Raw genomic sequence first — 16,548 nt, 5'->3', positions numbered from 1 at the left:
ACTATAGTAGCTCACTTTGCTAATATGTGAAAATAATAAACATTACTACTCTTTTGTATCTTTTAACTCCACTATAATTTTACATCATCTACCTAATAAAAGAGTAACATGATAATTGACCATACCTTTGCAATGCACACCAGCCAATCAGGAGTGAGTATACGAATTAACCCAACAAAGATGGTGAGTTAATTTGCATACACAGGTGCCGAGTGGCTGGGGACAGGGCAGGATCCTTTCGTTGTCACCTTGATGCAGGCATTCCGTATCACCCCAACTGCTCAGGGTCTCTGGGCAGCTCCAGGCTAGAGCAGAAAGGCAGCTCCCACCAGAGCGAAGGCAGTTCAGGCAGCCAGGGGAAGGAAGGCCCATCCATGCACAAATCTTCATGCCTCTGGCTTCTAACACATATATATATATATATATATATATATATATATATATATATATATATATATCCAATAGTACATTTTATGTAATATAACCAGTTGTACAATATATATCTAATACAGACAAGGCATATATGTATAGGAGTATACCTACTCCTATATCTATATTAGTCATTTAAGTGAAGGGACTCAAAACCTGGGTTTTCAAGGTGTAGGCTGTTGAACTTCCCATCATTTCTTAATGACCCTTACTAAATGCTCCTTTTGTAACATATATCAGTTACTTTTATATTAGTACCTGTCTCACATTGCTCACTTTTAGAAACGTTCAATTATAAAAAATCAGAGAACTCATGCCAGCTCGTTGGTTATGTGTGAAGATGTTAACCCAGACCCAAGTGAGTTATATTCCTCTTTTAGTGGACAGTTCCTGAGATAATGAATGAGAGCCTTAACTGTCTATGTACGACATAGCAATACAATTTTCAAAGATTCTTTAAAACATGGTGTCATGCTAACACATGGAGTTTAGTTTTGTATACATGTATATTTTGGGTATATAATTAAAGGGATGAGAGATTCAACTATTCATTCTTTTATATCTTTTCCCTATATTTGCTTTCCTTCCCCAAAGAAAAGAGGACTTGCAAAAACAAGTTCTGCATATTCACTATGTATGAAAAACCAACAACTATTGCATGGTTTTGCAATCATGCCTTTATAAAATCACATACTTTAAAATTACTCTAATGAGTTTGTTTATTAAAATTTGTTAGGGGTAGAAAAATTGCATAGCTGAGATTAATAAAAAAAAGAACTGCATTAAATAAGATATGCTAAATTATTCCAACAGGTAGGCCCAGAGGTAATAATGTCTCCACAGAACTGAGCTTTATTTCAGGGTTAGTGCAGTACCACATCAGGGAATGGGGATTGTTGTCTGTGAATTCACACTATTGTGATAAATGTTTTATTTTTAATGCAGTAATTTGCTAATAATTTTCCTTGTTTAAAATTTATACTGCCAAATGTCTCATATGTTAGTACTCATGAGTAAAACCAAAGACAGAAGTGAGAGACGATGACTTCACTGCTCACAGTAAGCAAGTGGGAGAGGTCCAGAGAGTGGAATCTGGGATTAAATATTGAAACACAAGATTGAACCTGTGACATTATACTTTTTCATGCTCTTGCCTGAAAGTTTATTTCCAACAAGAGAGGGAGAAAGATGAGTGAGTTTTATGGACTAGACAAATTGCCAATAAGTTCCCATTGTAACTCTTTACCTTCTACTTATTTCATAAGTTCTATTGGATATAAAACAGCTTTTTACTTACTAAGTTTCACAGGTTAATGGAAAGCTCCTATAGCCTGAATTTTGCTTAATCTGGCTACCTGGTACAGATTACCTAATTGGAAACAATTCAAATTGAGTCATCTCTTCACTCTACTATTAATATGGCTTCAAAAATACATTCAGTCTATATCTTGGCTTTCATTACTCTTCTCTCTGAATTTTCCCTATCTTCATGTTTTAGTCATTTTCTCTTATCTATACCTGATTTCATTTCTTGCAGAGAACCGTTTTCTTATATTTGAGTCTTTGGTTTCTATGCCTTTACTAAGTGTTTTATAGAATTCCTGCTAATTTTCCAATACTATTTATTGTTAGTAAATTACTGATGATTTATTTGACACCGACACAGTGTAAGAAAAATAATCATAAAATTAGGAATTAAGGTTGCAATTACTGGAATGAAGTGATTTTATGTTTTTTAGTTAAAATTAAAAACTTTCCTGGATCATACTTTCTATAATATATTAACTATCACATATAAGTGGAACATACATATATTTTTTAAAAATGACAGTTATGATATAACTCAAATAGATAACATATCCTAACTTCTATGATAATATATTACCTTTATATATCAGTAATACTATATGGGCCAATATGCTGTATTTTGGTATAAAATTTATACCAAATTTATACCAAATAAAAAACATTCTGCAAATAATTATGTACTTTGAAAAAACATTGCATCTCATAAGAAATGTATTTGCAATTGCATTTCTTGTGCTTGAACACATCTTTCCAAATCTCAGTAGGACAAAGACTGACCACCAAAATGCAATTTGTACTTTCTAGCATTTCCTTGCTATTTATTAGAAAGCATCTTTATTTAAAACCCAATCTTTGGGTATTATTGCTGAAAATAATGGAATAATCTCTTAAAAATACACTTACCCATTATATACCTATTAGAGGTCCGGTGCACAAAATTTGTGCACAGGGGTTGAGTGGGGTTCCCTCTCAGCCCAGCTGGCACCTTCTCCAATCCAGGCTCCCTATCATAATCCTGGACTGCTGGCTCCTAATTGCTCACCTGCCTGCCAACCTAGTCGCCCCTAACTGCCCCCCTCCTGCCAGCCTGGTCACCCTCACTGCCCCCTGGGCCAGCCTGGTCACTCCTAACTGCCCCCACGCTGGTCTGGTCACCCCCCAACACCCCTCCCCTGATGACCTGGTCAGTTCTAACAGCCCCGCTTGCTAGTATGGTTGTCCCTCATGGCCTCCCCACTGGTCTGGTCACCCCACGCAGCCTGCTGCTCAGCCATTTGTTCGTCCCTCACTAACCCCCCTGCCAGCTTGTTGTCCCACTCAGCCTTCTGTTCAGTCATTTGATCATCTCTTACTAACCCTCCTGCCAACCTGGTTGCCCACAAAGAACTGCTTGTTCAGTCATTTGGTTTCCCTTGGGCCGGCCCTGAGTGGCTGGGCAGTTGACATCCCAGGCTTGCCTGCACCTTAGGCAGGCCATGGGCAGCTGGGGGGTTGAAGGGACTGGGCGCCACTATCTTGAGGGTGAGGCAATCAATTAGCATATTCCCTCCTTATTGGCTGTGGGTGCTGCAATCTTTGAGGGTGGGCAGTCAATTAGAATACCTCCTCCTTATTAACTGTGGGCATCGCCATCTTTTGAGATAGCTTGAGGGTCAATTAGCATATTGCCACTATATTAAATAGGATATGCCTTAAATATAGATATAGATATAGATATAGATATAGATATAGATATAGATATTATTGACTTTTTACAGAGAGGGAGAGCTAGAGAGCTAGAAACATTGACGAGAGAGAAACATCAATCAGCTGCCTCCTGTATACCCTCTACTGTGGATGTGCCTACAACCAAGGTACATGCCCTTGACTGGAATCGAACCTGGAACCCTTCAGTTCCCAGGCTGACACTCTATCCACTGAGCCAAACTGGTTTCAGCAGGATATACCTTTTAATTTAAATCATAATAACATGTCTTAGATGTGTAAGATAAGATTAGATAGAATGGAAACTCCCATACAAAAGCTACCTTTACCACACACACACACATACACACACACACATACATACACACACACACACACACACACACACACATGCCTTTCTGTATTAGCCTAAGCCAAGGATTGTTTAGAATCGATTTATCCAAAGTAAGTCAGCCAATATTGTTACCTATAAATTGTTTGCTTTTGCTTTTACATGTGTTTCATTTTTATTCACATAATTAGCAATTTGAAAGCCACTGAAATTACCCACCTAAAACGTAATACTAATATAATGTTTATTGCTTTTAGCTTTTACATTCAGATACTTTAGCAAATGTATCTCTTTAGAATATATACACAAAGCTTTTCAGAACAGTTTACTTTATCAAGACAAGAGTAAACATATACACAGGGAAGTGTTAGAAGATACGAATGTTAAGCCAGATTGTAGAGGGATATTTCTTAGATATTTATTAGGTGGATAATAGAAAGCCATCAGTGTTTATTTGGAATAGGAAATTCAATTCAAACTCCACTCTCAGTTAAATCACTATACAGTATCATATTATTTTTTAGTTGAAACTTATGTCTAGGCTTTTGATGAACTATATTTTCAAATTTAATTAGCAAGTCTATAATGCCTCTACACATCAAACACCAATGTTTGAATCCAAAGTTCTTTGCTAACACTTTTCCATCATCAATTGAATAATGACCTTTCCAATATGTGGTTTATTTATTATTTACTTGTTTTTTATTTTATTTTTTTCAAAGTATATCCATTTGGTTTGGTTTATTTTCCATGATTAATACTGACTGATAGCTGGTTTGTTTTCTGTTCTAGGTTGTGGAGACTAATTTGGTTGCTTTTGACTGTCACTGGATCATTATAAATGAGGTAAAACCAACTAAATCTTATTGTCAACTCTGGGTCCTGTTTTTATATGGATAGTCACAGCATTTCCTCTGGCCTTGAATGTCTAAGTGTAAATGAACACAAAGTAAATGTTCATCTTACTGAGTGAATTCTGTTAAATAAGAATAGGATGAGGAGTGTTTTTTTTTAAAATTATGAAGGGCTTTGTATGAATAAAATAAACAGAGAATGTCTTCCCCACTGAGTATCTTTTAGCCCTTTCCGCTGGAACACAGTGCTTGCTTCGGGAGTTCATCTTTTCAAAAAGTACAGTTCCTCTTTGTAAGCGAATTCCTCCCAGTGGAGTGTTTGTGCTCCTTTTATATTTTAATATTGTTTCTATAATTTTTATATCCACTCCCCTTAAGTAGTTCAGCATATTAATAGGAATAAACAAGAACAGATTTTTTCTTTTCATAAAGGAATATCACATAAAATCTACCAACTTGTCAAATTCCTTGTGAAGTTTTTTTTTCTTACCTTTTTAACAATAATACATAAGATGAAAAATGCATTACAATATGAAAACCTTGTGAAATATGTTTCCATTAGCACCTGCCTGTCAGATTCCGAAAAGGACAATGAGCAGATGAGCTATGGACAAATAATGATATAATGTGGATTCGGCCTCAATAAAACCTAGCATTTAATAAGTTATATTTCTTATGGATAAAAGTAATGTATCATGGTGTATCACTAGATACTACATATTGATTTATAGAATAATAAATTTTGTTGCAGGAAAAAATTAGCATTTTGGGTAAGACTTCTGGTTTGCAGTCAGCAAGATCAGATCAATCTGAGCTCTAAAATTGGTTAGCTATGTTATTTTGGATATATATACTATAAAGCATCCTGTTCCTCTAATGTTTCACTTGTACAGTAACTATAATAACATTTACTTTTCTAGTTCATAATAAAAATTAAGTGAGATATTTATCTAGTAATCTTAACACAGTGCCTCATTAAGGTACTGCAATAATGATCATGGCACATTTAAGTTTAAAGAGCACATTCTTACACATTATTTTATTGAGTTTTATACATTATGAGGTACTGAGGGAATGAGGTTCATAGAGAATAAATGATTTGCCTTTTTTTTTTTTTCTTTTTCTGTAGAAAAACGTTTCAAATTGTTTTTCCAACACCACACTTCATTGATGGACTAGTTCTTTTTAGCTCAGTGGAAAACACACACACACACACACACACACACACACACACACACACACACACACAAAACTAAACATTTTGCAAGTCTGTGTTGGCCAAATGTTATGACTTACATTTTAAATTTTAAATCAAGATCTGTTTCCTTTTTTTCTGAAATCCCACAGGCAATGTGTATGTGTGAGATATGCTTTTCAATGAAGTTTTGATACCTTCAAATTTTCTAACGCCTCTTAATTTTCATCTGGAATCCTATGTAATAAAATCCTAATATGCAAATTGACTGTATAGCAGAATGACCAGTAGCTAAGATGTGCACTGACCACCAGGGGGCAGATGCTCAATGCAGGAGCTGCCCCCTGGTGGTCAGTGTGCTCTCACAGGGGGAGTGCTGTTCAGCCAGAAGAAGGGGCTCATGGTTGGGAGCACAGTGGTGGTGGTGGGAGCCTTGCCCACCTCCAGGGCAGTAATAAGGACTCCTTGGGGGATGTCCAACTGAGAGGTTGGACATCCCCCAAAGGCTCCTGGACTGCAAGAAAGCACAGGCCTGGCTGAGGGATCCCCTTGTCCCCAGTGTACAAATGTCATGCACTGGGCCTCTAGTGACTAAATATCAAGATAGAGAGAAGAGAAAGGGTAGCTTAGCAAACTTGCAGGATAATTTTTCATATTAGGTATTTCACTTTTACTTTTCTGCAAAGTTCAAAGAAATAGAAAAGTTTGCCAAATATTACACAACTATTAAGTAGTAATAATGGGATTTAAAACAGCATTTTTCAGTCTAAAGCTTTGGTTGCTTTTGATTTGTTTTCTTTTCCTTTTGTAAAAATAAGTTTCCTTACAGATTATATATTTGAAATGTCTGCTACCTTAACTTTAATCTTATGGAAGCCATTTAGTCTATTATTTTTTCTTAATTTAATTATTTCCTAAATTACTATTTTTTAAAATAGAGAGTCCTCCTAATTCATTGTTTTGTTTTGTTTTTCTCACATCCACCTTCTGATGTGGAATTGATCACACAGATTTCTCAATGTGAAACACATCAGAGTCATTTTATTTGTTTGTGTCAATAAAGCTGGCTAGGAAGAAAAAGTGATGTATTGCTTCCCTATTGATACTGATTAATCAAATTAGTTAATACTTATAATCATTAAATGGAAATACTATTATCTTTTATTCTTTGATTAGATCAAAGAAGTAACCCTTGAATTAATTATGTTTCCATATCCAATGGAACTGATGAAATTACACCTGAATCTTAAAAGTGTGAACCATGTAAAGCTCCCCAGAACACCAGCGGTCATCTACCTACTACTTCGGTGAATATCACAGAAAGAATAACAACAGTGATATTGCCACATATCTCCCATAAACATTATGCCCATCTTGTTGAAGATATTAAATCTTATTACCTAAATTCCTAGGGGGACAAATGCTATCTTTAAGGGGAGTTTAATAGTTTGAGCCATCATTTTGGAAATAAACACACAAACAAAGCAATCTAACCAGCAAATAGCTCAATAAATGTTAGAAATATAGAATACCTCAATTATATTTTGCTCCTTTACACTGGTGTCTTCTACTGTAGAAACTATTTATACTACACTTGATCTTAGCCAAAAGGCCGAGAAGCGATATATTCTTTTACTATTATTGAATCTCTTAATCTCTCTCTCTCTCCCACAGCCCTCTTTGCTAGTCCTTGAGTAGAGGTGTCATTTCTTTTGGACAGGTCAATACCACCTAGTCTTTGAAAAGCCTGATGTTCACAGCCCACACTGGATATACTGATTATTGTTTTTTAGCTCTTTTAGGTTAAAACTTAGAGATCAAGCATATTGTTTTTGTATTTTTACCACCACCACCCCCATCATCAGTATATCTGTAGTCAGTAAGTTTGCTCCCATATGACTTTATTCAGTCACCTCATTCTCTTTGAAACATGTCTCAGAAAACTTGACTCTCACTACTTTTGCTTAATTTACAGCCTGTTGTGTACAAATTTATAATGGATGAGTCATAACTTAACCTAGTGTCCATAAAAGAAGAAATATGGATTTCTCAAATATTTTTAGGGAGCAAATAAACTCTAAAAATAACAGCAACGAAGTCAGCAATAAACAACATGCAAATGCCCACTTTGATTGAACATGGAAAACACCAATCTGCCTAGTTTGGTTTGTTTAACTACTATTTTATTGCTAATTTTAAAATGGGTTGCAAACATTTATATAATCTTATTGCATCAATACTTTTTTAGAGAGAGACTATAAATCAAAGTTGGCATTGTACATCATGATACAAATTGAGGTAGAAAGTTGAAAACAAAATATATTTTTTTCATTTGCATTACATGAGCTGTAATAATGAGAGGCTGTGCTCATTCATATGGTGTAATCCATCATGTGTTAGTAGTTGATAATGGTATTTATCTTCTTCCTACAATCAGTGGATTCAGCTCAGAGCAGCCTTTCCACATAAGCATTGTCATTTCTTCAAGGTCCTGAAGCAGATGCCCTAGCATTTTATTTAAATTTTACAGAAGTTAGAAATTCTGACAGGAAGATACACACATTTTAGAGCTGCAGGAACCATAATGCTGTGTGCACCTTCTATTCCTGCTAATACTGAACCGGATCTTTGGTGCCACAACCTCTTATTTAAATCCATGGACTTAGTTTTAGTACATGAAAAAAGAAGGAAATCTTTGTGACAGCATGGATGGACCTGGAGATTATTATGCTAAGGGATATAAAGCAGTCAGAGAAAGATAAATATATGAGCTCACTTACTTATAGAATGGAATGAACAAAATAAGCTGATGAATAAAATAGAAGCAGAGACATGGATACAATGAACAGACTGACAGCTATCAGAGATGGTGAGAGGACTAGATGAAAGAAGGTGAAAGAATTAGCCCAAGAACATATATGCATAACCCATTGTCACAGTCAACAAGTGTGGTGATGGCCAGAGGGAATGGGGAGAAGGGAGCTGGATGGAGGAGAGCAAAGGATTGCAGGGGTGGAGGGTGGGTAATGGGGACATCTGTGATAGTGTCAACAACAAAAATAAAGTTAAAAAAATAAATAGTTTAAGTCATTATTCTCTGTTAAGCACTGCTGAATTCTTCAGTTAAGAAGTCATTGAGATTTTAAAAGTTTGTATGTATAATGGATGTTTTTCAATTTTTCTAGTTTAGTGATTAATTGAACTGCTCACTACTAATCTGTCAAGCAGAGAGTTGCCATTCTGTTCCTCTTCCTGCTGGTACGCAGCCCACAGCTGGTTTTATCCCATGCTTCCACATAATGTTGGTATAATTATTTCACACGAATGTTAAATTTTATGGAAGCATCAAAGGATCATCTTTGCTAAAGCATGAAGAATATAAACATATTAGCAAAAACAACAGCAGAAAGCATAATCTTTTCCAACTATAACCACACAGTAGTGCACTGACAATATCATTATTAACATCTGCTTTATTCAGAATTGTTAATGTTATTAAAGCATTCCAGTGTCTAGACTTAAAATTTCAGGTATCTATCTTTAGAAGACAGTTTGGTGAAAACTTGCCATTGATTTATTCATTCATTATTCTCTTAATACCTTTTTCTGAGCAATCCGGGAACTTTGTTAGATGAAAAAAGGTAGAAGCATGAGAAAGGAGGGAGGGATCCCTTCTCTGAAATAGTATGTATGTGTGTGTATATATATATATATATATATATATATATATATATATATATATATATATATATGTTGGCATCCCATCTATTGGATTTTGAGAGTCTTTCCTTCCCTGGAATTCTATTAATTTGAGCCTAAAGCTGATACCTACAAAGATCCAGGACTAATCCAATTTTCCTAAAAGACTTATTCTTGAAAGTGTCTGTTTCTGGATGGAGTTTTATTCCTACCAGATATTGTAGCTTTCCTCTTCTTTCACTCTCACACAGTTCAGGGTTCACCCCACATTAAACTATCATAGCAAAGCGAACAATAATATTTTATTGGGGGTATTTTGATTTGATTCTTAATAATTTTGATTATCCATGTAAATTATTTTTTTTGGGTGGGGGGAGGAAAACACTGTTTGCCTTGCTTCTAGAGAAGTAAAGTAGAAAAAAATTAGGTACACTAAACATATTTGTCAATTTTTTTATCATAATATCAATTCCTTTTTAATAAACACTCATTCATATAAATGATATGTAAAAGATAAATATTTTTATAATCAGCTTCTTAAGATGCTTCAAAACTCGGGAAATGTCTGTATATTTTATAGACATGGACATGTTTGGTGGCACTGGGGGCTTAGGGTAAGGAGTGGTGAATTAGTTCTTCACATGACTGTTTAGAAAAATCAAAATAGTTTAATTTAAAAAAGATACATTAGAATAATATTAATTCTAATAGGTTGTATAATAGCTTAATATTTCAATAAAGAAGTTTACTTACGGATTTTTTCATGTAAAAGGATCTCTTCATAGATTCAGTATTCACCGGGCTTTCTGTGTCCATATAGCTACCATTCCTGAAATGAATCTTTTTGGATGCAGAAATGAAGTTCTCTAAGTATAAAATAGCTGCCTAATCAAGTTTTATATCAATGCCAAACTATTTTTGAAATCATGTGTCAAAACTAAAATTGCAAGTGAATTTTTTGAGACAGACTGTCTGTTAGTTCCATTCAGAATGGCAGATTCTTTCCTCCAAGAAAATTACTTTCTTTTTCTTTCTCAATAATAATTGGCAAAATATATTCAAATTGGTATTTCCTCAGATATACTCTAGTTGCTCTGACATGTAAGAACTTCAGTTTTTGGAACCTATGAAAGGTAGTCATCCCTTTCTGTGGGTTTGAAACAGTCTTCTTAAAGACTTTGATTCATGAGAAGTAACTTTATCATTCCTTTATAGAATCATTAAGCTATTCCATGCTGAAATAATATATCTTTATAGTTTTAAATCCCCCCATTCATGAATATTGATCCAAATAATTTTTGTAAGGAAATATGAACTTCTTGTTTAATTAATCAGCTTGTAGAGTGTCTCATTTCATGACACTTATAAATTAACTAGAGGCCTGGTGCATGAAACTCATGCACTGTGGAGGGGGACTTCCCTCACCCCAGCCTGTGCCCTCTAGCAGTCTGGGACCCCTTGCTCTTTACCACCGCTGGCTTGCTGCTTCTTAGCGCTGCCTCGGAGGTGGGCGAGGCTTCTGTCAGGATCAGCCAAAAATCCAGGACTTTATATTCGATACAGCTGATGGCAGATGTTATTTTATTTTCAGTAAATCTATGTCACATAAAGATCATAAATAAAAGATGAATAAGCTAATATATGCTACAAAGCAGAAGAAACTGATGAATGCTCACTGCATTCTAAAGTTTTATGTCAAATCTTTTATTCCTGTTGTGATTAGAATCTACTAAAATGAATAAGTTCATTGCAAAGGGTTCATTGATTTAAGAGGCTCCAGTGGACATTAGGAAGTACAAACTGCTTTAGTAAAGACCGCCTTAAAACTAAACTTATTTTGATTACTTTTATTCTAATTCCAACTTAAACATGTGTATGTTATAAAAATATTTCACTTTTTATTGCTCCTACATTGATGATTGAGTTAAATCCTAAAATTTAATCTGGAGTTGGAAGGCAGGGGAAGGTATAAAACACATTTCTTTCAGTTCGGCAAACAGTCATATACAAAATAACATTAATTTGGATAATAAGAACTGTACTTCTTCATTCACTCACCCTGGTTCACTATGTATTAATCAAAAGAGTTTTTCATCTGCATGTTAATACCACAATTAACATACTAACTTATTTATTCAACATTTAGTGAGCACTTTGTTTATTCTTAACCAAGAAAAATCTATAGGTTAACATGGATAATTTGGAAAAATTCTTTAAAAATAATATCTTCTCTTGCTCACTCTACTTGCCTTATTAAAGAGCCCAGTTTTTTAATTGCTAAGAACAATACATGTTACTCTTTCATTGCAACTATCTTCCTAGGTCCTCAAAGTACCTTGAAATACATTAATGAATAATGAATTATAATAGCAACTTATTTTGTGACTTTTTTATGTGTAGATAATCAAATTTTTTATAGTATTCAATGTAACAAATTATAAACTTGCTACTAATAAAGTATACAAGACGTTTCAAAAATGTAAACATTCTTTAACAGCTTATAGCCCACTTTTGAAAATGAAATACACTTTAATAAACACTATCTTTATGATTATTCAAAGTGTGTATATAGTATACACTTTTGAGAGGGCACCCTATATTTAAGTCAATTGCTCCCTTTGGAATTATTTAAGCGTTAATGGACATAATGTAAGCACAGAGAGCAAATACAAATGAGTTGATCATTTTAATGAACATATGTTGTTTTCATTTGTCTGAGAGCTAAGCATTAAGTAAATGCATTACAGTAACTCAGCATTTCCAGATAACAGCTTGTTAATAGATTTTGTGTTGCTGTTACTGTATTAAGCATTTCTAGTTCTTCCATTTCTTATCTTATAGGAAATAAACGACATGGATGTACAGGAACTTGTAAGAAGGTCAATTGGAAGGCTAACTATCATTCGGCAGACATTCCCAGTCCCCCAGAACATAAGTCAGCGATGTTTCCGTGGCAACCATCGAATATCTTCAACGTTGTGTGATCCAAAGGACCCATTTGCGCAGAATATGGAGGTATATTCTAAGTGTTGGAGTGTTTCTTCCTATGGTGTTTTGCTGTGAAGTTGTAGAGAGTTGTATTGGATTTAGAATTGTACGTGTTTGCAACTTCTGAACTATTCCCCTTCCCCAGCAACTTATTAAGCCAAAGCATCTTAGGAAGCACAAAGAATCTGTGCTGTTGTTTCTTTTTATTTTTTTAACTTCATTTTAACAACATATCTACTTGTTTCATAATAATATAATAAGTAAAGGTTGTTTTCTTCTCAGCAAGTAAGTAGATCCATAGCACTTCTCATGGTAGAATTTAAAATTGATACTACTTAATGCCAAACTCTAAATTATTGATCTAATAAATTTTACTGGATTTTTGACATAATAAGGACATAAGCTTTCTTTTTAAAGATTAGTGTCCAGTTTGAAGTAGTTCACAAAAATTTTATTTATAAATGCAAGCAATGCTATAGCGTTATATAATCATATGTAACTCAGATAGGATATAGCTGTGATCTTCGCTATTTGGAGTACAACAAAGAATTTGAAAATAAAATTTCTGAGCAGCAAAATACAGAACACCAAGTCCCTGAAGCTAACTCATAAAAATGCCCTTTAACTACTTACCCAGAGCCTATTTCTTTCTCTTAAGGGAAATCCCATCAGACATTTTTGTTTTATTTCTCTTTGCACAAGGATTTCAATATGTCAATTTGAAAGGGGATTACAAAAGGCAGGTGTGAGGATAGCAGTAGAGAGCTATAAGGTTCACTATCTAGCAAAGCAAGAGACAGGAAAAAAGAAATCAATCAGAAATCTTATTCAAATATTTTATCAGTGAAGGACTTTTGTAAAAAAAACTCTGTGTCATGAAACAGTTCCTAAGGGTATCACTGTAGTGTACTGCCAGCATATTAGTATTTAAACAGTAGCCCTGAGATAGCAACAAAGATTAAAGTCATGGTCAATTTCAGAAATCAGAAAAATATATATTTCAGAAAACGATTCCTTCAAAATGTTTACTATCAAAATATTTTAGTACTTAGAGACGATCAGTTTGAACATTTTGGAAATATCACCCTATTAGAACTAGTTCACCCCCAATAATACTAGATAAATAAGGGAATTTTGCAAAACTACCTCTTCCTTTGAATGATAAATCCAGTCTCACTATCTTTAGTTATGTTTGGACTTTTTAAGTGAGTTATTCCATACCCAAACTATTTTTTCATACTTACTACAATCGCAGTGAGCTATGTGAAATACTGGGCAGCCCATTAGGACCGTTGCCCATAGAACATTGTTTCCTACTCGATTTTAAGCTCTTTCAGAATGGGTTCCCTCTAGCACATGATATCATAAAACCCCATGAATTACTAGTCTATCTTTCCTTCTCCCATCGTACCTGCCCCAGTGCTTTGCACCTCTGTGAATATTTGTGGATTTTAATGTAGTAATTAAGAAGAAGGCAGTGGTCAAAATAAGTCACTCTGAAGTATAAACAACACCTGTTTAAATTTTAATGCCTGTCTTATTGAATTCTTATAATGACCTCGCTTTCCATATGAATTGGTCATGAGTATAATTGATGTGGAAATGATAGAATTTCAATTGTAGAAAAACATGAAAGAATTTTCATTCAGAAAAATCTTGAAATATTTAATACTGTTTTCTGTAAAGAGAAGTATCAGAAAGAATACAAATTGTTAAAGCAGGAAGTAGCTACACAGATTTTAAAGCACCTCAATCCAACAGAGTAACCCTTCGTATTCAATTAATTAATTTCTTGAAATTGAGGAAACAGATATTTTATTTAGCTTTATATTCCCTGACTTACCTGATGAATTAAGGATGTAGATGAAGCACCACCCCTCTATCCCACACCTTCACCTCTTCCCTCAAACACACCGGTGGAAAGAAGCCAAGACTATTACTTTTTCTTTGAGGGTTTGTTACATAGTAACTTCCCTATTATGTAATAATAGAATATAACCAAACAATTAATATATAAAAGGAAAACTGACAGACACTTTGATAAGTGAAGATTTATATAATTGAGTCTAAAATGCAAGACTCCTGAATTTAAAATGTTTCACTAACAGCAGAGCATTTGATATAGAGGCTTGCCTCGGTGAAGCTATTATCTCACTAACGTTAAACAAAGCAACAAGAAAAATACTGAGAATTTAGGAGTAGGTGGTTAGAAGTGACACTCTTGTCTTGAAGTTCATCAATAAAAACAATTCAGATAGCCCTGGCTGGTTTGGCTCAGTGGATAGAGCATTTGCTTATGGACAGGGTTAGGGGGAGTCCCAGTCCCAGGTTGGATTCCAGCCAGGGCCATATGCCTGGGTTGCAGGCTCAATCCACAGTAGGGGGCATGTGGGAGGCAGCTGGTCAATGATTCCCTTTAATCATTGATGTTTCTCTCTCTCTCTTCCTCTCTGAAATCAATAAAAAAAATATATTAAAAAAACACAATTCAGGTCAATATAATCACAGACACTTGTATTTAGCAAGGTATAACTAAAAATAACTCAAGCCGAAGCCGGTTTGGCTCAGTGGTAGAGTGTCGGTCTGCGGACTGAAAGGTCCGAGGTTCGATTCCAGTCAAGGGCATGTACGTTGGTTATGGGCACATCCCCAGTAGGGAGTGTGCAGGAGGCAGCTGGTCGATGTTTCTCTCTCATCGACGTTTCTAGCTCTCTATCTCTCTCCCTTCCTCTCTGTAAAAAAATCAATAAAATATATTTAAAAAAAATAAAAAATAAATAAAAATAACTCAAAAAAATAAAGATTTGAAAATATGACTCAAGTGAGCTCTAAAAATAAAAATCTACCATAAAATCACAATCAACACAACAAAGGAGAAGAGGGTACAATGAGACTGTGTACAGAACTCTGAGCTATTATATATTTTAATATGCACAGAAAGAGAAGATTTAGAAAGAAAAAAAAAACAAGTTTCCAAATTTTTTAAATCAATGCCAGAAAGAATAAATTCAAGGGCTGAAGTTGCAAAATAAGTCCTATCTAATAAAGAGAGAATATGCTAATTGACCCTCACACCATCGCAAAGATGGTGGTTCCCACATCCAATAAGGAGGAAATATGCTAATTGACTGCCACACTGTCAAAGATTGCGGCTTCCACAGCCACAAGATGGCAGTGCTCAGTTCCCTTAGCCCCGCTGGAGCAACAGGCATGCACCAAAACGAGGTGGGCCCAGCCGTGCCACATGCCTGCCTCCAGAGTCCCCAGTCCCCTTAGCCACCCAGCCGCCCAGGGATGCCCAAGGCTCATGTGAACAGGGCCGGCCAAGGCTTGCGCTGCTGGCAGTGGCAGCAGCAGAGGTGTAATGAGGCGTCACCTTCCCCTGATTGCTGGGTCACCTCCTGCCTCTGAAGGCTCCTGGACTGTGAGAGGAGGCAGGTCAGGATGAGGGACCCCACCTCCAGTACATGAATTTTCATGTACCGGGTCTCTAGTATTAAGTGAATATTTTAGCTAGAAACAGTTTTTAGCAAATAGGGAGTGAGCTTATTGCTTGGTGAAACCAATGTTAGCTTTACTGATAATGGAGAGAAAACAGAAACATTTAAATCTTTTTGCTTCTCTTTTCTCCATCTAAAAAAATTGTCTTCAAATTGCAAAGGTTTAAATAAAAGTCATTTTAAAAATTAACCATTGTTTTAGAAATAAACAGGAGTTTGGAGATTGTAAGAGTGTGTCTTATTGTTCTAAAATGATCCCTAGCCCATTTGGCTCAGTGGCTAGAGCATCGATCAGCCTGTGGACTGAAGGATTCCAGGTTCAATTCTGGTCAAGGGCATGTACTCAGTTGCAAACTCAATCCCTGGCCCTGACCCTGGCTGGGGTGCATGCAACCAATGCATGCAACCAATCAATGTGTCTCTATCAGCTCTCTGTCTCTCCCCCTCCTTCCACTGTCTCTAAAAATCAATATATATATATATAAAAACAAAAATAAATAAATAAAGGAATCTTAAAAAATAAATAGGCTTGAAAAATAA

The 16,548-nt window shown here is 35.2% G+C and overlaps 1 protein-coding gene across 1 annotated transcript in view; it reads left to right on the top strand.

Annotated features, from left to right (window-relative positions):
- The window catches only part of GRID2 (glutamate ionotropic receptor delta type subunit 2), a 1,250,164-nt gene that overhangs the window by 723,714 nt on the left and 509,902 nt on the right, over nt 1–16,548 (top strand). The window contains exons 5-6 of the mRNA XM_084897107.1: nt 4,565–4,618; nt 12,362–12,535. Coding sequence (XP_084753233.1) covers nt 4,565–4,618; nt 12,362–12,535 — 228 coding nt within the window. The remainder of the gene's footprint in view (nt 1–4,564; nt 4,619–12,361; nt 12,536–16,548) is intronic.

This window comes from Pipistrellus hanaki (genome assembly GCF_964339955.1).
Source record: "Pipistrellus hanaki genome assembly, chromosome: 1".
Classification (NCBI taxonomy): Eukaryota; Metazoa; Chordata; class Mammalia; order Chiroptera; family Vespertilionidae; genus Pipistrellus; species Pipistrellus hanaki.
The sequence above is the reverse complement of the archived record's forward strand: the minus strand, read 5'-3'. Positions and strand labels throughout refer to the sequence as shown.